Raw genomic sequence first — 20,715 nt, 5'->3', positions numbered from 1 at the left:
AAGTATTACGGCAAACGCGGAGTTGGAGTTGTTTACACCACTTGCAATTAACTCCAGGGGATTCCGGCTGTGGGACTACATAGCGTGTCACTTTTTGCAGCTTTACTGCACATATATTTTTATCATTCTTTCGATTACAATTATTTGCTGTATCTCAGGATTGTGCGAAGATTATTTTTCCACACGGACTGTTTCTGGAGAGTGGCTAATGGTTTAGCCAGTTATCAGCCAACATTCTCATTTGCTGACTTCTCCGTCACTCAACAGGTCGCCTTTTTAAAGTGCACACACATTCAACGTCACAGATACTACAATGTCGAAAGTGAGGATTGCAACTCCAAGTGGTCAAAAGTAATACATGCACCTCAAATTCATATATTGTGGTATCATATGCATGGAGGTTTAACAAATATTTCTAAATAATAAAATAAATATTAGGTCGCTACTTTGCAAATTTCGTCTATTGTGATCTGAAACTTAACCTCTGCGATTGTGGCCAGGTCGAGGGTGAACACGCCTAAATTTAGTTGGCATAGCCTCCAGCACGCTTGTGAAAATAGATGGAAGCATTATTCTATTTTTAGATTTTGCTTGTTTGCTTGTTTAAGTTGTGACGTCAGCATGTGCGGTGTGTGCTCAGGTAGAACATGTCGAGAGGACGTGGACGAGTGCGTCTCGAGTCCGTGCTACCCCGGATTGGACTGCATCAACACTCTGGGCTCCTTCTCCTGTGGACTCTGCCCACGTGGATATGCCGGTGACGGCATCACATGCATTCGTGAGTCCTCTTGAATTTTACTTTCAACATTATTAATTTAATTATATTCGTGTTAGATTGGTTCGCACGTCTGCCTTACAGTACAGCGGTGCATGGTTCAATTCTGGCTCTGGCCTTCCTGTGTGGAGTTTGTGTGTTCTCCCTATGCCTGCGTGGGTTTTCTCCAGATACTCCAGTTTCCTCCCATATTCCAAAAACATGCATCTCAATATACGTCTCAAATTATGAGGGTGTGCACACTTACGCCACTGCATTATCTTAGTTGTTTGGCTATTGTGCTTTCATTTCAAGTCATCTTTTCTAACTTGCAGTGTTTTGCAGGACAGGCGAGCGACGCTGCTGAACAAATTCCCATCAGCAGACTGAATTCAGGCAGGGAGATGATGCGCACCACCTTCTCTTCATTTTCATCATCCCCTACCTTACCCAGGCGGTCCCCCGACAGAAGCAAGAGACCAGGCGCCACCGTTGCCAACCCAGGCAGAGCTTCTTCGTCTTCTTTGGAGAGAAGCCCCAGACCCTGCCCGTACGGATATGCGGCCGATGGAGTAACATGCAAAGGTAGGCTCGCCATAAAGCAGGGGGCCACAGAAATAAAAGCAGAAACAATAAAATGCTTTGTTGTTTTTTGGTGGTGCATATACAGTACCTAAAAACTTTTTTCAATTATTGAATTAAAAATGTATGGCACATTCAAGTTTGGCAGTAGTGGATTTGCATATTTGCTGATTTATTTTTCTTTTTTAAAATCCCAATTTTTTTTTTATTTAGACTTTCTACTTTTAAAAATATCCAGGATTTTTTTCCCCCATCTCCCCATTTTTTTGGGGGGGGGGGCATATTTGGGATGTTTATCGGTTTTGAGGGTTGGGAAAAAAAAAGAATGTTCACTGTCACTGCTCTAGTGGATAGGGAACAATTACAAACACAATACCTCTTGTGAGTGAAGCTACCGTTTTGCTATTGTCCAGCTGTGTGTAGGTTTCAATGCGGGAGGAACATGGAGTGCACACAGCCCAACACATGCACCTGCAAGGAGGGATACACCGGATACAACTGTCACATGGGTAAGTGACACATAGAGGAGCCCCCCCTGCATACCCACTGCATACTCACTCCACTTGTCAAATGATGCATCTTTTTATTTGAGTGTGTGTTCGTGAGGACTTTTTCGAATCATTCATGGACTGAAGACATCTTCCTGAAGTGAACCTCTTCAACTATTAATTGAGGAGCTCTTTTCTATGTTTTGTACATGCCACCCAAGCCGTGTGCCGACCAGATTGCAAGAACCAGGGCAGATGTGTGCGTCCTAATGTGTGCGAATGCCCCCTAGGCTACGCTGGCCCCACCTGTGAAGAAGGTAACAAGCCAACATCACGTGTGTTTCTGAAATCTTTTTATATTTCTGTCTTTTTGCCTTTTTATTTTTTTGGGGGCAACCGAATAGCAAGCTGTGAGCCGCCGTGCCAACACGGAGGCACGTGTCTTGCCAGGAACCTTTGCACATGCTCCTACGGCTACGTGGGACCAAGATGTCAAATCTGTGAGATATTATACTGTTTTGTATTTGTATTATTATTAAATTATAATTTTATTCTCATAAATTTACGTTATTCTCAAAATTAACCCCCCCCCCCCCCCCCGCCACACACACGCACACTTAAAACTTTACTCCTTCTAATAAAATCCTTTCCTGTTAAAATTACATCTACTATTCTTGGAAAATAATAGACTTTATTCTGTAATTTTGAGAGGGCAGAATTATAACTCATGCTGTTTCATCGTAATTCATAAACCATTTAAAATGACTGCGTGTGTGTCAGTGGTGTGTAACAGGCACTGTGAAAATGGCGGCGAGTGCGTTTCTCCCGACGTGTGCGAATGTAAACCAGGCTGGAATGGTCCAACCTGCAACTCAGGTATGATGCAACACAACCCACCGTATTTTTATATTGATCATAATAATAACACGGAATAGTGAAGTCATTGTGTGCGTGTGTGTGTGTGCATAGCGGAATGTAATCCGGTGTGTCTGAATGGAGGAACGTGCATCAAACCAAACGTATGCACTTGTCCCGCTGGTTTCTACGGCTTGCAGTGTCAAATTGGTGAGAAAGAAAATTCCTTTTTTTCACCTGGTATTTTGACTTTTTATCTTAGAAAATTACATCTTTATATTCTCAATATTAGTTTTTCCTCAAAATTACAACTTTTTCACTTATGGAAATTATGACTTAAACACCTGTTTTTTTTTCATTATTTGTTAAAGGATAGTAAATAAAAGACCCCTGCTCCCACCAATTAAATTACAATGTAATGACATTGTTTTTATGTGTTTTTCCATAGTAAAATTAAAGGTTTATTCTCATAAAATGTCGTTATTGTCTTCACACTTTTATACTTTACTCATACAGTATTGTGTATTTTTTTGGTGGTTGGAAGACACTTTTTCTCCTTATAAAATGTAATATTTGGAAATGCAAAAAAAAAAAGTCACAATTTATACTTTTACTGTGGTTTTATTATTTCAATGCACAATATCGGTGAGTGTGTTTGTGTGTTAGCCGTATGCAGTCCACCTTGCAAGAATGGAGGTCAGTGCAGGCGAAACAACGTGTGTTCTTGTCCTGAAGGCTACACGGGGAAACGATGCCAAAAGAGTGAGCCCCCCCCCCCCCCCCCACACACACACACGCACGCTTATTATATACAAACGCTTAAAAAAACCTGACTATGTTTGTGTGTCTGTGTCGCAGGTGTGTGCGAGCCCACATGTATGAACAAAGGCAAATGTGTTGGGGCCAACACGTGCTCGTGTACGTCTGGCTGGAGGGGAAACAGATGTAACATACGTACGTACGCTAACTTCTTTCTTCTTTCAATATTGTGACCACCACCTCAAAACTAGTACCGGTACTATTTCACCACGAGGTAGCTATTCCATCTAAGTAATATGATCACTCCAACTCTTGCTTCGACTAACAAGTCAACTCAACTTTATTCCTAATTCACTTTAAAGAAAAATAACCGTGACTGCAACCAAAGCGCTTTGCATCATGAAAATAGAACATAAATCATTCCAACTACTCCAAATTCTACGACGACTACAACTTGTACAAACGCTGAGTGTTTTTGTCGTCTTAGCCGTGTGTCTACAGAAGTGTAAAAATGGCGGTGAGTGCGTGGGGCCCAACACATGCCACTGTCCCACTGGCTGGGAGGGTCTGCACTGTCAGACACGTGAGTCACATACAGTGACATTGTGTTGAAGTATTAGCGTTTCACTGACATTTGCTGTGCACTGTACATATAGCGGTGTGCAGACAGCGCTGCCTAAACGGGGGGCGCTGCGTGCTGCCCGACTACTGCCACTGTCGGAGGGGCTACAAGGGCCTCACGTGCGCCATTCAGGTCGGTGCCAGATAGTAGAAATGTGGCGGGTGGGTTCGAGCCATCTCATCTCAATGTCCCTTTGTGTGTTTTGCAGGTCTCGCAAGCGTGATGCAAAATGAAGTCAAAGGATATTGTGAGGGTGTGTGTATATATTATTACAATGGCGCTGCTTAGAGTAGACTTGATGTATGTCTTTTGTCTTTTTTGGTCCCCTTTCCGGTCATCTACCTCAAAGCTTTCTTTTGTCACATTCGGACGTGCACATTAGTTGCGGATTCCGCCTTTTAACTCATTTGCTGCCAGCCGTTCTCAAATCTGTTTCCCATGTTGCCAGTCATTTCAGAGCTTTTTGAGTGATCTTCATAAAGTCACAGACAAACATTTTCTATGATTTCTTTTCCCCCTTTTGTATCAATGATTTTTTTTTAAACACAACATGCAGTTTACAGAGTTCACTTCATTTAATGACACAAAATACAGTTCATAAACAGAAACACAAAGCAAGCAGTGTTTGTACAATAATAATGAGAATAAATGAGAACAAAGTAAAGTGGCCTCTCGTGCCCTAGAAGCGCCGAGTCCTCTCCTCACAGCGAGGGCCCAAGAAGGGGGGACGGCAGCGACATTTGTTGGGGGAAATGCATTTTCCTCCATTCAGGCACGGCTGAGTGCACTCGGCTGCAACACACATCAACAAAATAGGTGACCTATGTGAATCGTGGAGATCCCATGAGAAAATAATTTGGGGTGGTGCGGTATGGAGAAGCCAAGAAGGTATACCGGCGATTCACAGTGAACTGCAAACATGTGCGCGCGGAAGCCTTGAATTTGTTAAAATCTGAATGTATTGGAATACTCCTACCTGATTGTGACATGTACAAGCAGTTGGCTCGTGCAGATCAAAGTATTCAGAAACTAAAAAGAAGACACCTCGCCGATTCAGAAGTTGGAATAGTAAACGCTATTGGCCTGACCAAATTTGGTGAGTGATGACTTCAATAATGTTGGGTACATTTAAGTTACATAGGAGCTCTGTTGATGATCTTAACATTAGCTTTAGCTAATATATCACCAGAAGAATTGTCATCGATGCGTGGAATGGCATCATGGCAAAACTTGAAGACATAATGTATCTATCCCAACAAGCTACTGGTAGAAAATTGTTGGGGCTAGCTAGCTTGTATAGCTAATGAAAAAGAAATCACAAAAAATAAATAATGATAATGGGTAGTGCTTCTTCACAAAGGTTCCTCAACTAATTTTCAGGACAATGTTAACTTTTCATATTAGCCAACTTTGAGATTGATTAGCTAGCTAATGATGTCCCTTTTTTGAATCCCAATATGCTTGAGGCTCCACAATTTCAGTTATTCAACATCCTGGCAATGTGTTTTCCTCTACTCCAAACCTAACAGCATCAGCTGTAGCCACAGTTTTGCTCACTCTGGTTACATGACCGGCTCCAGAAAATAGAGTCACATAACATGCAGTTGGAGGAAGCTTAATAAATCACCAATGGTCCCTGGAAAAGCAATATATCCCACGGTGCATTGTGCCGTCATGTTGTGGCCATTCCTGTTTGGAATCAGTATGCTATCGAGCTTACCGATGTGGCAGGCGCCTCCCAGCCAGCCTTCGGGACAGCTGCAGATTCCAGGGGCCATGCAGAGGCCTCCGTTTCTGCAGCCTTGGGGGCAAATGGCTGTTGGGGAACACACCAGAGAAGCATGATTAGGAGCAGAAATGTATCGTCTGGACAGTGAACCTCACTTTATTGCAGAGGGGACATTTTCTAGTCTCCCTTGTGATAGGTGAAAATCTGTTCTTGAAATAGACCATATTAAAATATTGTAAAAACCCTCCCACATGATTTATATACAACACAAACTTATTAAAAGACATTTAAATTATTCCTTTGTGTTCATTGTCACTTTGGTATGATGCACAGGTCTCAAAATAAGAAGCATAGTGTGTTTGCTTCAAGATAGTCACTCCCAGTTGAAGTTTAGATATAAGTGACATATAAAACAAAAGAGAACTCAACCTTGTGCATTCAATCAAACCAAATTTTGTCTAACTTAATGCTAACACGTAACAGGCTAATGAACAGTACCGTAATATATTATGGTAAATATAAACCTTCAAACAACTGCTACTTTAACACACACAGACTTACTCTTGATGCTTACTGCTGCCCGATATGTTGTAGAACAACATGCAACGGCAATGAACCCTAAATTGAAGCGTTTATACGTACTGGGAAAAAAAACACATAAAATCAATTGTTAAAAAAAATCTGCAACACAGCTGGGATGTGAACGATGAACAGTGATATTGTGGGTTCATCATATACATCATTCCCTCTTTTCTATGTGGCAACACTGAGATCAGTTGACCGAATGCTGGCCTGTGAATCCAGCTGAGGAAGTAAGCCCCCCCCCCCCACCACTCTAACCACTGCTGAGCACCATTTGCTGCCGGTGAGCCAAGCTGCTAATGTAATTGGATGTGGGCCCATTAAAAAAAACAACAAAAAAAACAACACCAACCCTCTTGGCATTTGGAGCCCGTCCAGCTGGAGGGGCAGATACACTTGGCCACTCCGTTGACAGCGTTGCATTCGCCTCCGTTCCAGCATCCATCATCACATGTCACTGCACACACAAACCACACAAAACCCAAACCATAATTGGACAACGTAATTTTGTGAGCGTGTGACAATTTACAATGTAAAATGATTACCTTTGTGACAATATCTCCCTCCAAAGCCTGCAGGACATCTGCATTTCCCGGGACGAAGACAGACGCCTCCGTTTTTACATTTAGGATAGCAGTTGACTGCATGCACACAATCGATAACAAATTACATTATGTTTTTTCATTAAAAATAAATTCGATGATAATGCACCCCCTAAAGTGACATGGAGGAACAATATTTAAATATGGTTATCAGTAGGATGAGAAAAGTAGTCAATTGAATGCATGCATTGGTGTCACGAGAACTAATTCCGGTTCGCATTTCTGAGTGAAAATCACTGTGCAGGACCTGGTTTGATTATCGTTTCACCTGGGACTTTAAATACATATTATAGGGCATTCATTGCTGCTTTACCTGCAAGTTGTCACCATTATGTTGTGTCTGAGAGGCATTTAAAGCATTGTAAGTCTTATAGTCTGATAAATAAGTAATCGCTGTCAGGTAGAGATGTTTTTCATCCTAACGAGGACGTTTCTGATTCAAACGCGCAAACTTATGTTTTTGCATTTGAATGAGAAACTTTGTTGTTAAGATGAGAAACATATTTCACCAAACTCCCCCGTGTCACTTTAATGGCTCCGTACGTTTTAAAAGCGAAATTATATATATATTGAAAATAAGTGTGTGAAAATAAACTTTTTTTTCCTCAAATTAAATCACATATAGGTGTCAATTAGAAGTAGATCACGGAGGTACCGTTTTTCCCTCACCATACTGGCAGTTGTCGCCCTCGTAGCCACGGCTGCACAGGCAAGTGTCGTTGCGGATGCATACTCCCGCGTGCTGGCACGGCGGCTCGCACGTCGCCTTCGGGTCAAAAACGAAGCCCAGGACCACTCCGCGAGGAGCATCCGAGCGTGCCCAGCATCGGCTGCAACACAACCCCACCGCCAGAAGCAAAGCCGCAGTGGCTGATCCCGGTCCCCCGAAAAAGCCCATGACTGACTCAGTGGGAGCAAAAAAAAAAAAGTCCGCTAATGGAGGAATTCCACCGGATAAGTTCACGGCCGCCCGGTAGCACACCCGGAGACAAGCGGGAGGTCAGTGCGGGGGAGGCGGGCGTGGCCGGCTGGCGGGTAGGGTCCTTGGTAGTGGGGAGGGCGGCGGCGGGGACTTTGACCGTCACATTTTCATAACATTTTCACTTTAAAGCACTTGTACAATTAAATTAATGTTGTCAAATTCAAGTTAACGTCACTACCACCGCTGCTTGGGCTCTTAGCTGACTGGTTGTCTATGCTAGCTTCAACTTTGAACACGCATTAGCATTTTATGTCATCAACGTCAGTATTTAACAGATATATTTCGACCTGAATAGTTTAAGATTCACATTTTGTCAAACCTGAAACTTAAGATTCTATCAAATTTATTAAAATGAACCATGAATGGCCCCGTTAAATGGCATCTTAGCTGTCACATTAGCAACTCGCGTCGACCTCCAACTAGTGTTAGCATGAGCATTTAATTTCGCTCACGCCACCAATATTTCTAGTCGCAGTTTGACAAGTGGCAGCTGTCTTTGTGGATTTTTTTTCTTCAAAAATGGGATGGGTATATCAGAAGCATCGAAAATCTACCATCGCAAATACACACTCATTACTCATTCAAACAAACACGGCAGCACAACTAAGCAACCAAAATGTAGGAGAGCGACGAAGCTTTCTTCATCTTGTCTTTGCCCTACACAAAAGTTAATTTTTTTTCTCATACATTTCCACTATTTTATGCTGTATCTTTTTTTTTAAATTTGTATATATGTATTTGTATGTATTTTTTTAACACTTAAATCAAAGAATACAATGTACATTTGTCGAAACAGTCCCAAGGTCCCAACTGTTATTTTGGCACCCTTTAGTCAACATTTCAGACGTCCGAAAATGTTTTTCAGTCAGACTTGGTGTTGCGAAGGATGTCACAAGTGGGGAAAAACTGTTTATGCAGACAAGCACACATGTGGAAAAGTCATTTGCAAATGCACAGGGAGAGGAAACGTTGAGCCTATATGACCAGCTGTAGGAGGTCAGCTGGAGTGGAAACAACACAGTCAGTCAGTGGGGTATTGTTGCATAGGTCTCAAACTCAGGTCATGGAGAACAGTTTCAATGTCAGGCTTCCGCAGAGCTTGCTGATGATCTGATCATTTGAATCAGGTGTGTTGCAACAGAGTGACTTGGAAAACATAGGAAAAACGCTACTTAAAAAAAAAAAAATATTGGTCTCTATATTGCAGATTTTCACCTAGCACGAGTGGGTGTGAAACATTTACTGTAATTGCAGTTGCTTCTTAAGGAAAATGAAGTTTTAGGCTAAAGCTTCATTTTGTCTAGGTTAAAACTTTTAGCCTAGACACATTTTTTTCCTGCATCCTTGTATTTCCGTGCTCCTGAGAGTTGTCTCTCGAACAGGAAGTGAGCTGGATGGTGTTTTGACGAGCGTAACAGATGCGAACATACCACGAAGCTCTGGAGACGTCTGGCGCGGTTTCTAGGTCGAGGGAGTCATCGGAATAACTTGGACGTAAATACCACTGCGAATATGAATACATATCATAAATGAGGTTATGTGTCCATTCACGTTGCCATGCATTGTTGACTTGACATTTTGGAAAAACACACGAAATGCTGAAACCGCAAAACATGAAGCGCGTAGTGACGAGGGATTACTGTACCCTTAATGTTTTGAAGTGGAATGTGTGAATTATCATCAATGAAGGAATCATTTGGCGGTATAGAACGCCACCTGGAGTCCACAGAGATTATAACAAAGAAATGACAAAACTTTTTATTTTGGGCCTTACAGCTTGCAAAACTCAAAATGTTCTCCATATTATTGCTTTTCTTTTTCAAGACAAATTTATTCATCCAATTAAAGTATATTCAACAACAAGATACCACGAATTACATAGGGCAGGGTCAAGGAAGGAAGCCACCACATATTAAAAAAAAGATACAATGCATCCACAGTTCAGTTCAAAATTAAGCTCCAAGAATGCCTCGTGACCTTAAATACCCCTTTCTAGTTTAAATGCAAAAATATCAGATTGTCACTATAAATATATTTTACTGCACACATTTGTGTTAAAATCACACTCTAAGGAAATGCTCAAAATGTTTAAATAATACTAAATAAACTACAACAGCAGACACAAAACACATGTCAAAACACAGCAAAATAAACAGTCCATGTTGCACTTAAGAAAAACACACAAAAACATCTACAATGTCAATGTAACTGAAGTACCTTTCTCCATTCACGGACTTTTGAATTCAAAGCTAAAATATTTCAAAAATTGGGATTTGGTGAGTTTGAACAACCTTTCGGAGCTGACAGTGCTGTGGGGTTTAGTGGTCAAGACCAGCCGACAAAAACATGCCATGTTGTGAACTGTGCAAGCTTATTAAAACACATTTTTCTTGTTAAAATAACCATTCGTTTTTTTAACTAAGTGTTTTATGCGGCCTGACCACGCTGTTAAAGGCAAACAAGCAGCCGTAAGGTAGATGTTTTATTCAAGACATCCCCACGGCTGTTTAATTGAGGAAGAAAGCACCAAATAGCTAGCGCTTCAACCTTTCCTAATAAGATTAGGTTGGAATTTCGTTGTTCTCTTAGAAGACCTGCACATGCCCATGCAGGGACGTGGTGTTCCCTCCGCAGTCCACATACTGATACATCTCCTGGGACACCTGCTCGGCATGGCCAAAGTACGACGTGGTCACGGTAACTCTGGTTATTAAAGAAAGGAACAAATCAATAAATTAAAAAAAAAATCATACTTCAGTCCACAGCAAGGTTATTATAGCTAATGAAATAGCAAACTAAAATTTGAAAAAAATATATACATTTTGTGAACACATTGAAATAAAAATGCTTTTCAAATATGAAAATTAACTGAAACAAATATGTACGTTTTGAAAACTAACTGTAGCTATAATTTAAGGGACAATGTCATCTGTTTTTGTCTTTATCAAATAACATCATAATGATTCAGAGTTGATGATAAATGTAGTTATTTGGGTATTGCTGGACATCTGTACAACAGTCATTGGAGAATTGTAGTTTAGTTAACTTTATTACACAATACTTAGTGACCTCAACAAATACTCCATGTGTATAAAATTATATATATATATAAACAGAACAAAAGACAAAAAAGTAAAATCTAACAACCCTGCTCTAAAAACTAATTGAAAGAAACAGAGTTTTAAAAAACCTACTGTAAGAGAGAACAAAATAAAAATAAAATATGACGAAAAATCCCAAACTGTTAACCCTGGTCCAAAAAAAGCTCAGAAGTTGCTTTTCTCAATCACCCTGTCATGTAAATTAAGAGGGGACATTGACCTGAACAAGTACGACTTGGCAGCCAGTGTGTGGACTGAGGCTTTGGGTTGGCATGGCCTCGTTAGAGTGCCTCGTTGTCACGCTGTGAAAAATCACGGCGATGACATGATAGGATATATTCTATCTACCGAAGGAGTTAAGATAATCAGATTTTCGCTGCCCAAGTATATAGTTTTGTGTTGTCATCAGAAACATAGCAGATGATGTTGCATCAATTTTTCCAGGCCGAGTAATGGCAGATTTGATTGACAACTCAAGTGTGGTCTGGTATGAGCACATTCAGCAGACTTGTACGCAGCTTTGGAAAATAGAGAAAGCTGTTTGGCTTTTCGCAATATCTTAGTTGACAGTCCAACAGCTATCAAAAGTACAGTATGTTCAAGTCCTACTTACTGCATTGTGACCACCATGTTGTGCACTCTGATGGACTGCAGCGTGCAGTAGTCGCTGTGGACAGTGAAACAAAACGTCAGGAAGTTTTAACAACAATCCATATTGCACAGAATAATACACTTTGAGGAACATCAACTTACAACATATTTAACTCAGCCGCAATCACAGTGGGAGTTGTGTAGTCAATCTGTAAAACACAAACAGATTTTTTAAAAACTTGTGGTTCAAATGTGAGCAGTTTAGAAATTTTAGTGTGTTTTTTTTCCTTTAGCAATTTACTCAAAGTCTAAAATTTGCAGAATCTGATCTGCTATCCGTGTATAAGGCTATGCTGTACTATCATTGATTGATGGTTTGGACCACCAGAGGGCGGTATAGGCTCTGTTTTTTTTTACTTGGACCATATTAGTTTTCATCTGATATCCATCAGATCTCAAGTGTCATATTGACAGGGGAATGTGCCTCTTATGGGTTAGGCTTTTTCTTTACCACACAGTTTGAATGGGGGATGTGTGTGCTGCAAAGAAGATGCTACGAGAAGTAAACTGTGACTGTAATTTACAAGTGTTTGCTAAGTTTATTTAAAAAAAAAAGATATCTAATATGGTCATTGAGGAGCTGGCTCACTAATTTATGATTGAGAAGTAAATTGAATGGCGTAACCTGGGTCATGGTAGATGTACAGTAGCACAAAGCTAGCATAATACTGTAGCATGATTCGTAAATGAGCCTGGCGTAACACTGAGTGGTTCTTTTGTTGAATGATGCTTTTGTTAATTTAGAATTTATTAGGCTACATTACATAGTTTTTTTTAATGACATGATAGGAAATAGGATTTTTTTTCACGCTGTCGTCGACTCAGCATATTGTGTTATGTGTTACAATGTGTTTGGAATGTGATTTTAAAAATGTGTGTTTTAACGACTTCAAATATGTTTCAATGTGGGGAAAAAAAGTTCTGTATAGTCTCTATTACAGATTTTTAACTATCAGTCGAAAACATACAGTATGCTCTTCATAAACCGGACTGTACCACTTTTGCTGTGCTTAAAGTAAACCGCTACAGACCTGTCGTTGGTCCAGAGGTACGATGACAGTACTGTTGTTGAACTTGGCCTTGCCGATCACTGTCTTGGCAAACTCCACTTGGGCGGTGATGTTGGTTACCGTTATGGCATAATAGTTGTTATTTGTGATGTTCAGAGTATTCTGGATGGAAGAGGACAATGTATAGAAGTGAAATCATTGCTATAACGCCACAACACTCACTGATTACTAATGTTTGATGGGTCGACAGTCTCTGTGTGAACTTGAGCTGAACACGATTGCTAGGAAACACTTGCTAGCAATCGTGTTCAGTATATATCGTGTATAACAACAAATCTTCAAATGCTCACTGCTTTAATAACTTTGGTTAAAATTTGCAGTATTGTGTCGTCGACATTCTTTGGCCAAAAGAAATGCAAATAAAAGTTCATCGAGGTTGTACTCCTAACGCCATGTCCACATGTGCTCGTCTGTGTGTCGTGTATTCATGTGGGCCTGTTGGCTGAGTTTTTTTTTCTCCCCAAACCATCCTGTGCTCGCCTTTAAGGAGCTTCGTCTTCTGGGGTTGTCTTATATTCCTCCCCTTTCTTCTGTTTTTTTTTTTTCTTTTCGTCTTCGAAAATGGGTCGCTGTAAAAGGCAACCCGATGTACTATCGTACTGTTGGTCATTGTTTTTCTGTCTCCTTCACAGATTGTGTCTGTTCCATTTCGTTGCACCACATAGTGTAATGACAATTAAGCTATTCTGATTGTGGAATGTGATTGATGAAAGTGAGAAGGAATTATTTGCGGTAACGTTTGGAAAACCAGGATGACAATGATGATTTCCTGAACAATTGATTTATATTAGATAAATTCCTGCGCAGTGGTCAGGCATCAGTCAAAGTTTTAATTCAACTGCTTTTAACAAAATAGAAGAATCAAAGAGAGTGTGAGGCAGCAGAGCTGGGCAATCTTACTGTAATATTGAGATAGATGATCTGCTTCTCGTGATCGTAGCCCACATAGGCTGACTTCACGCCCACGTAGTCGACGTTGATTGTGCGAGGGAACAAGAAGAAGACGGCAAGGCTGGACAGCAGTAGGCACAGGCACACCGATATGGTCACGTAAAGCTTTCTGCATGTCAGACAAAACAGAAGTGAGGAAAAGCCAACAAACGTGTTCGTTTATCAATACAAAAACACTCACGTCCTACTTGGCCTCAGCCTTTGGTCGCTGTAGGGGATCAGAGCCACCAGCTGATTCTCCTGACCTGGTCAATGAGAAAGGAAACAATGAGAGCAGTTATTGTACAGCAGAGGTACGCAGACCATTGTGTATGATGTACAGCGAACCTCTGTTGTTTATCTCATGGTGCACCAGTCACCTGTTGTAAATTTGCCATTCGGCTCCTTAAACGGTTGAACAAGTTCAAGTTCAGCTTTGTAGCTTGCAGGACTGTCATGGGTGCCGCTCCACTAAGGGGCGTGCTCTGCCATGAAAGCGCACGCTTGCACTTTCAGGTAGCAGACACGGTCAGCCATTGATGCTGGTGCATTTTTTGTTGTTATTGTTGTCGGGGCCCCGTGTGTGGCTTCTGACAGGTGGCAGCGGAACAGGATTTATTTTTGTATTTTTTACTGTTACTACCATACCGATTAAAAAATATATACATGGCATATTACACACATGCATGTGCCTGGCTGTTTAATTTTTTGATCAGTAGGGAAGGCCATTTTGTCTTCTCAGGTCATGCTCATTCATCTCTATGTCATTTTTGAATCCAGTACCAGTGTTTCCCAATGCTGCACCTTCCTCCGCGAAATGTGTGGCCATAATTGCCGGGTAAATCTAATCTGAGCTGCTAGCCAAGTTAGCTATAGCGCTACAACCCCAAACACTTCCCGCAGCACCGACATACTCCATCTGTCATTGTTATTGTGACGAGGTGAAACAACAATAGTGCATGTATCATTGACATTTTCGACAAAATGAATGGAACAATTTCACTGTCAAAGCCTGTTTTTTTTTCCTTCTTAATTTTACCAAATGACGGATTTCCGTCATGTCGAACAGAGGTATTTTAAGGCCTGATAATAATACGGTCTAACTAGCGATAGTGGGCTAGATTTGAAAATAAGATAGCATTGATACATTGCCATGTGTAGGCAAATCGCATGTTCCTTGTGAAGTGTGAAATGATTCCCAAACCATGAACAATGTCTTCTTTCCAGCTGGCTCACAACCATTTTGACATCTTATTTTCACAGAGTGCTGAGTGCAACTTTCCGTCATATTATCTTGTGTGTAAAAAAGGGGTACTTTGAAGCTGCGAGGCAGAGATTCTATTTGGACCTTTTTTGTAATCTAATTACTCAAACTATTTGATTATTTGCTGTAACCCTAGGAAGTATCCCAAAGTAAGAATGATGGATTGGTTGAATTCACTCAAGAGTAAGTTTATAGATATTTTTTTACCTCGTGGGATGCGACCGGTGCCCTGACACGTGGGACAGGTCACACTGTCCCGTCCGGTGAACTCCACATAGGGAAATTGCGACACATCGCCGTTCTTTGCGTCCTGTGCTGGCGTCTCATCATATTCGTCCGTGTTTGGCATCAATCCCTCCTGAGTGTCCTCTTTGTGCCTGGCCAGCAATGACTGGGACTTCCTCATAGCTGATGACCTCACTATATAATAGCACACAAAAAACAAATGCACATTTGTGGCAAATGTGCTACAAATAAGTTGATTAGTGAACTATGCCAGTGAAAATGGAGGCTAGTGTTGAGTCTGAAACGTCTCCAAAGTTGTGCAAACCCTTTTTCCTAAACACTGACAGTGCCATAAGTAAAAAAAAAACATTAAAAAAACAACGATTTGAGTCATTACCCTTTTTTAATGATCACTGCCCTCCCCGCCTCAAAAAAGGAACAACCTCAAGGTATACACAGGAAGTTTCAAATTCAGGTCAGCTTCAGACTCTAGGAGAAGCTGTCTCAACAAGGAGGAAGTTATGTGAAATGTAATCAGTAAAACCTGACTGCACGTTATTTGCAATGTGAACAATAAGCGCGGCCTGTTTTATTGTTTTTATGTGGTTAGAAACGTTTAACAATGAGCACCAGCAACTCTCAACGGAATATACATAGTTATGCTAAATATGCGTTTGTCTATCAGTTGTTTTGTGCTATAATTGCATGACAATGCAAGCGTGTCTATCCCAAGAGTTCGCTGGCAAAATTTGAATGTTGCCTCACTTCACTCCTTCCTGCCCCTGTGAGTTGCTGACCAAAACCACAGACCTCTTTAACGTGGACATGCTCAGTAAACACGCTTATCTTAACCACAGCTGCTACAATGCAAATGGAGTGTTGCAAAACACTAAACATTACCTGGACTGCGTCCGTGTAGGACACTACTGTTACATTTACGCTTATTTTGTCTTGAGAGCTGTCTAATCCTGTCTGTAACATTTATCGTTAACCAGAGGTAAATTATCCATCCAAGGAAACCAATGTAGGCCTGTCACAATACCACATTTTTGGGACAATATAATTTTTCTCAGAAACTATTACGATAAACGATAGTATCTGTGATGTTTTCCCATGTTCTAGTTCAAATTAAGTTTAAGTCATATATATATATATATATATATATATATATATATATATATATATATATATATATATATATATATATATATATATATATTTGAACTCCATCGTTTCAAAAATGAACTAATACATATTTTTTTTGTTTTTTTTCAATATGTAACAATAATATGGTTGATAACCCTCAAAATACAGGCATTTGCTCCATTGCAGCTGCAAGTTTCATCCTCTCGTGAGGAAAAACTTGCTTGAATGCTCTTTTTTTTTCAAATGAGGAATTGGGGACTGTCGTGTTTAATATGCAAGAACATATTTAATCTAAAGTAGGAATCAGGCTGAGGTAGGAATGAGCTGTCACACACACTCTAATTAAACCCACCTCTTGTCTTTGGGCTACTGTAAAACACACACACACACACACCTTCGTTCATTGAACTCGTTCTGGTATAACACCCAATCTTAGAGAAGAATAATTCAAGTAGACATCCTTTTGTGTTATGTGACCAAACCCAGAAAATATGTGAGCTGTGATGTTTGTAATGCGAGCCCGAGGGCACTTGAATTCTAGTTGAAAGCAGACTGAGGTAGAATGTCTCAAGGGCTGCGTCCTGAGGGAGATGACGACGGGTGGATTCATCTGCTTCACGATTATAACACGAACGCAATATAATTTAGAAACCTCGTGAACTAGCACATATCACATTATTGCAAAGAAAATTCTAGACTTGACTGCCACTTAGGGGGGAAAACAGATTCATTAAATGGGGCCAGGGAGGCACGATATTTTCCATAGGATTCTACCGTCGGGACAGTTTTAACATGTCAGAGCGTGTTTTTTTAACACCTGCAAAGTCCACTTTTAAATGGTTTATTTATTTTTGGAATATTATAATTTTTTGTAATATTGTAATTATGTTCACGTGGTATAATAAGTCCTCTGCATTGTTGTTGTGGAGGTGAGACTTTTGGGTAATGGCTTGCGGTGAACCATTACATACACGACTTCACATGTTAAACAACAAGAAGCAACGGCCCAGTCTGCCGAGCTCTTCCAAAAGCTATGGACGCGGTCCGGGAACACCAAGTCCCGCCATCTTAATCATCGCCATCGCTCCAGTTTCCTTGTAAGCTGTAGACTACAATTTTTAAGATTTTCTCACGGTAACCGAGATAATAAAGTGATGTCGTCACGCTCCGATGACAACGAGCAACCGATTCTCACGAGACAAACGTAGCAGGCTCAATGGGCGACATAGACTCTCTTCTTCATCTATAGTTTCCAATAGGGAAACCAAAAAGGTTAACCCCGTGCCCAACGGATTGACTCACCCGTATTATCGTGCTTTATTTTGTGGAAATGTCTGTCATGTGGTTGAAACGCCGGATTTGTTATGGTTCTAATCTACAGGCGGGGAGAGCGAAGCTATCTGGAACGTCCGCCTCCCTTCTCCTCATTGGTCAGAAAATCTCCTACACTCGTGACGTCACATTCCAGCGTCAATATCAAATTAAATGCAGACGGTGAAATAAATGGCAAAGGGTAAATAATAATAAATCAATACTATTCCTTGCAGGAATTAATTGGAATAGGTTTGAGTAACTGCAGCTATGTCAATTTTATTTTTATTTCAAAGGTTGACCCTTATTAGTGGCTATTGCTTCCACAAACTCCATAACTGCCATTGAGGTGGTCCGTTTTTCCCTGAAGCCATATTGATTCTCACTTAACAGCGCATGCTTTTGTATAAAACTATAAAGTCTGCGAGAAAATAGTTTTTCTAATATTTTTGAAAATTGTGGTAGTAGTGGTGTGTTAGTAGTGATATTGGTCTATAATTTGTAAACAGATGTAAATAATATAAAAGACACACCCACAAACAACATACCGTCCTCCGACTGGTCAAGCGCCATTAAACCGATTGAAAATGTATCTTCCAAATCGAAATACATGTACAGTCATTAAACAATATTTTTAAATAGTGTATTTCTGTGTAAAAAATATTCGTTTTTATACACTTATTTTGGTTTCAAGTTTTAATAAAGTTCATTGATTAAAATCAGAATTAATAGAAAAATGCATTTAAATTAAATTAAACCGAGCTTTATGCGTATGCTAACTACAATGGAAACTGGGAAAATTGCAAAGTTACCATTAGATGCAGCTACAAATATATGTCACCAATAAATGATTGATCATAGTTTTACTTATCTTTATTATTATTATGCGCGTATCTTAAGTGACCTGGACTTTTATTTTTTGCAATAAAGGCTACCATTGCATTTGTACTTGCATGAGAACATGTTTTTATTTATTTTTCAATATGTTACGCCTTGTTAATTTTCAAGCATAATCAGCTGCACTGATGCGCGTTGAAAATAGTGTGTAAAAATGGAGGTTGGCAATTGGCAGTGCTGTTTGCATCAACTTACCAGACGGTGGCAGTGTGTAAGCATGCTTGATTGAGCCAAAGTGTAATGCATAAACTCATGTGCGTAACCTCTCTTGTGCGCCCACCTCCCATGAAATCAATTTGAATCGAATCGTACCATTTGAAATGCCCACTTACAAAGCTAAACAACATCTGTTGATTTTATGACAGGACAGATTAATTTACATCATTGTGAATTTCCGTTTGCAGGCCGTTTGGCATCAACATGAAGCATATACTAAAAATAAAAATGCAGTTTGGCCATCACAATGACCCACTTGGCATCATTATGGAGTTGGTCTTAATACTCGGGCTAAATGACAAGAATGGGCATCAGGCAGAGGCTGAAAATATCTCCCCGCTCGAACAGATTTACCACTTTTGCAGCAAATATGCTTTTAATGACGCTCCACTGCTGCATTTGCAACAATTTAACTGTGAATTGTCTAGAGTCTCACATTCTGTGAATTCTCTTGAGTTTCACACTGATAGTTACATACATGCAATAGCGTTTATGATTCAAGGAGTAAAATAATCTTTCACAAACTCAGAGCAAATCTCCAGCGACTAAATGTCTTGCCAATCACCAGTAGCTATTCTTGAACATCAGCACTTCATTAAATAGATTTTATAAAGCGAATATCCTGACAGCCCTCCACCTATAACAGTTTTTTTCCTGGCTCAAATTGAGGCACTGTTAGTTGTGAAACAGAACGAATAATGTTTTAGGATCCAAGAACTGCAGGCTCAGACAAACTACAGAAAATCTAACTACTTTTGCTACTTTTCTTCTTTGAGCTTATTCTCTCCGTCGATATTAGACGATTTTCTCTGGGTCTAAATCACATGTGTCACACTCAGGCCCCAAAGCCAGATCCTACCCACCATATCATATTCTGTAAGGTGTAAAAAAACAGTGCCATCTTATGTCTTAATTGGTTTATACAAGCATGATTTCTTATCTTGTGAGATCATACTGCATCAATTTGAACAAGCCTCTAAACTAATCACGTTCCTAATCTGTTTGGTCACACTGGAAGTAACCGTTTTAATGACTTTTCTCAAGTCGTGAGGAAAAAAAAATTAAGGGAACAAAAATCCATGCAGGCAGCATACAATTACCTAGCTTCCTATGGTGGTGGTCTGGCTTGTGGAATCAACATACTCATCATGAAGTAGCATTTCTCTACATTTTTAACTCAAAAACTTTCCATGGGAATGCTGTGCATGATGTGAAATAAACAGATTCGGATGTAGAAAAAAAACGGCACGGGTTCGGTAAAATGGGACAGGATCTTGGAAAACAGTGGAGGGTGCAGACACACCAGTGCAATATGTGGTAAATAAATGCCTACTGAAAAAAGGCTTTCATGGATTGAAATACAGCAAGACAAATGTGTCCACTGGCTATTTAATTCTGCTTAACATGTAGAACAAATCCAAATAAAATGAAATGTGTCACTTTAGGGGTCACACGGTGCCAAACTGGGCAGCCATGTTAGACTTGTTTGTTAAAACGCAGCAGGAAGTCCAGTCACCCGCTACTGAACTGTGCTCGGACACTTCAGGGAGCAAATAGAGCACTACAGGGATAGTGTGCGTCTGTGCTCCCATGCAGTTTGTGCAATCGTTTCAAATACATCCGTAATTATGTTAGGTTGTCTCTTGTCTCCCCATGCGCATGGCTCTGGATGTAAATTATGGCTCACAGAAGCTTTTGCAAGGGTTCTCGTTTTGTATTTGTGTGTGTATCTGCTTGTCCCACTGAGTAAACTGCTTTACGGTGGGTGCATCAGTAACTGTGGCTCTCCTTACCTCCATGCCAGGGCGTTGCAGTACTTTAATTGCCCCATTTTCTTCTTCACTTTTACTCAAGTGGCTTCATATCAGAAGCATGTGTGTCTCTCAAAGTGTTGGGTAGCAACATAAAGAAAAAAATGTGACCAGGGAATGGCTTGTAACCTGAATAAC

The 20,715-nt window shown here is 40.3% G+C and overlaps 3 protein-coding genes across 3 annotated transcripts in view; 1 reads left to right on the top strand and 2 right to left on the bottom strand.

Annotated features, from left to right (window-relative positions):
• vwde (von Willebrand factor D and EGF domains) overlaps nucleotides 1–4,354 on the top strand; it is a 15,909-nt gene extending 11,555 nt beyond the window's left edge. Inside the window, exons 18-29 of the mRNA XM_052065857.1 lie at nucleotides 641–778; nucleotides 1,100–1,339; nucleotides 1,750–1,845; nucleotides 2,046–2,141; nucleotides 2,229–2,324; nucleotides 2,605–2,700; nucleotides 2,794–2,889; nucleotides 3,346–3,441; nucleotides 3,538–3,633; nucleotides 3,926–4,021; nucleotides 4,095–4,192; nucleotides 4,269–4,354. Of these exons, the coding sequence (XP_051921817.1) occupies nucleotides 641–778; nucleotides 1,100–1,339; nucleotides 1,750–1,845; nucleotides 2,046–2,141; nucleotides 2,229–2,324; nucleotides 2,605–2,700; nucleotides 2,794–2,889; nucleotides 3,346–3,441; nucleotides 3,538–3,633; nucleotides 3,926–4,021; nucleotides 4,095–4,192; nucleotides 4,269–4,283 (1,259 nt within the window). The 3' untranslated portion in view covers nucleotides 4,284–4,354. The remainder of the gene's footprint in view (nucleotides 1–640; nucleotides 779–1,099; nucleotides 1,340–1,749; nucleotides 1,846–2,045; nucleotides 2,142–2,228; nucleotides 2,325–2,604; nucleotides 2,701–2,793; nucleotides 2,890–3,345; nucleotides 3,442–3,537; nucleotides 3,634–3,925; nucleotides 4,022–4,094; nucleotides 4,193–4,268) is intronic.
• A 262-nt stretch (nucleotides 4,355–4,616) lies between these two features.
• seraf (Schwann cell-specific EGF-like repeat autocrine factor) lies at nucleotides 4,617–7,981 on the bottom strand. The gene is made up of 5 exons (XM_052065898.1): nucleotides 7,643–7,981; nucleotides 6,917–7,012; nucleotides 6,724–6,828; nucleotides 5,781–5,876; nucleotides 4,617–4,852 (listed from the first exon to the last, which is right to left on the bottom strand). Exons 1-5 carry the CDS (start codon nucleotides 7,869–7,871, stop codon nucleotides 4,740–4,742), a joined length of 639 nt encoding a protein of 212 aa, XP_051921858.1. The 5' UTR covers nucleotides 7,872–7,981; the 3' UTR covers nucleotides 4,617–4,739.
• Nucleotides 7,982–9,698: 1,717 nt separating this feature from the next.
• On the bottom strand, nucleotides 9,699–17,785 carry tmem106ba (transmembrane protein 106Ba). The gene is made up of 8 exons (XM_052065896.1): nucleotides 17,645–17,785; nucleotides 15,179–15,391; nucleotides 13,910–13,973; nucleotides 13,678–13,837; nucleotides 12,739–12,879; nucleotides 11,810–11,856; nucleotides 11,670–11,723; nucleotides 9,699–10,658 (listed from the first exon to the last, which is right to left on the bottom strand). The coding sequence occupies exons 2-8, from the start codon at nucleotides 15,375–15,377 to the stop codon at nucleotides 10,541–10,543; spliced, it is 783 nt and encodes a 260-aa protein (XP_051921856.1). The 5' UTR covers nucleotides 15,378–15,391; nucleotides 17,645–17,785; the 3' UTR covers nucleotides 9,699–10,540.
• Nucleotides 17,786–20,715: the final 2,930 nt, after the last annotated feature.

The sequence above is a fragment of the Hippocampus zosterae genome, chromosome 5, assembly GCF_025434085.1.
Source record: "Hippocampus zosterae strain Florida chromosome 5, ASM2543408v3, whole genome shotgun sequence".
NCBI classification, from domain to species: domain Eukaryota; kingdom Metazoa; phylum Chordata; class Actinopteri; order Syngnathiformes; family Syngnathidae; genus Hippocampus; species Hippocampus zosterae.
The sequence above is the reverse complement of the archived record's forward strand: the minus strand, read 5'-3'. Positions and strand labels throughout refer to the sequence as shown.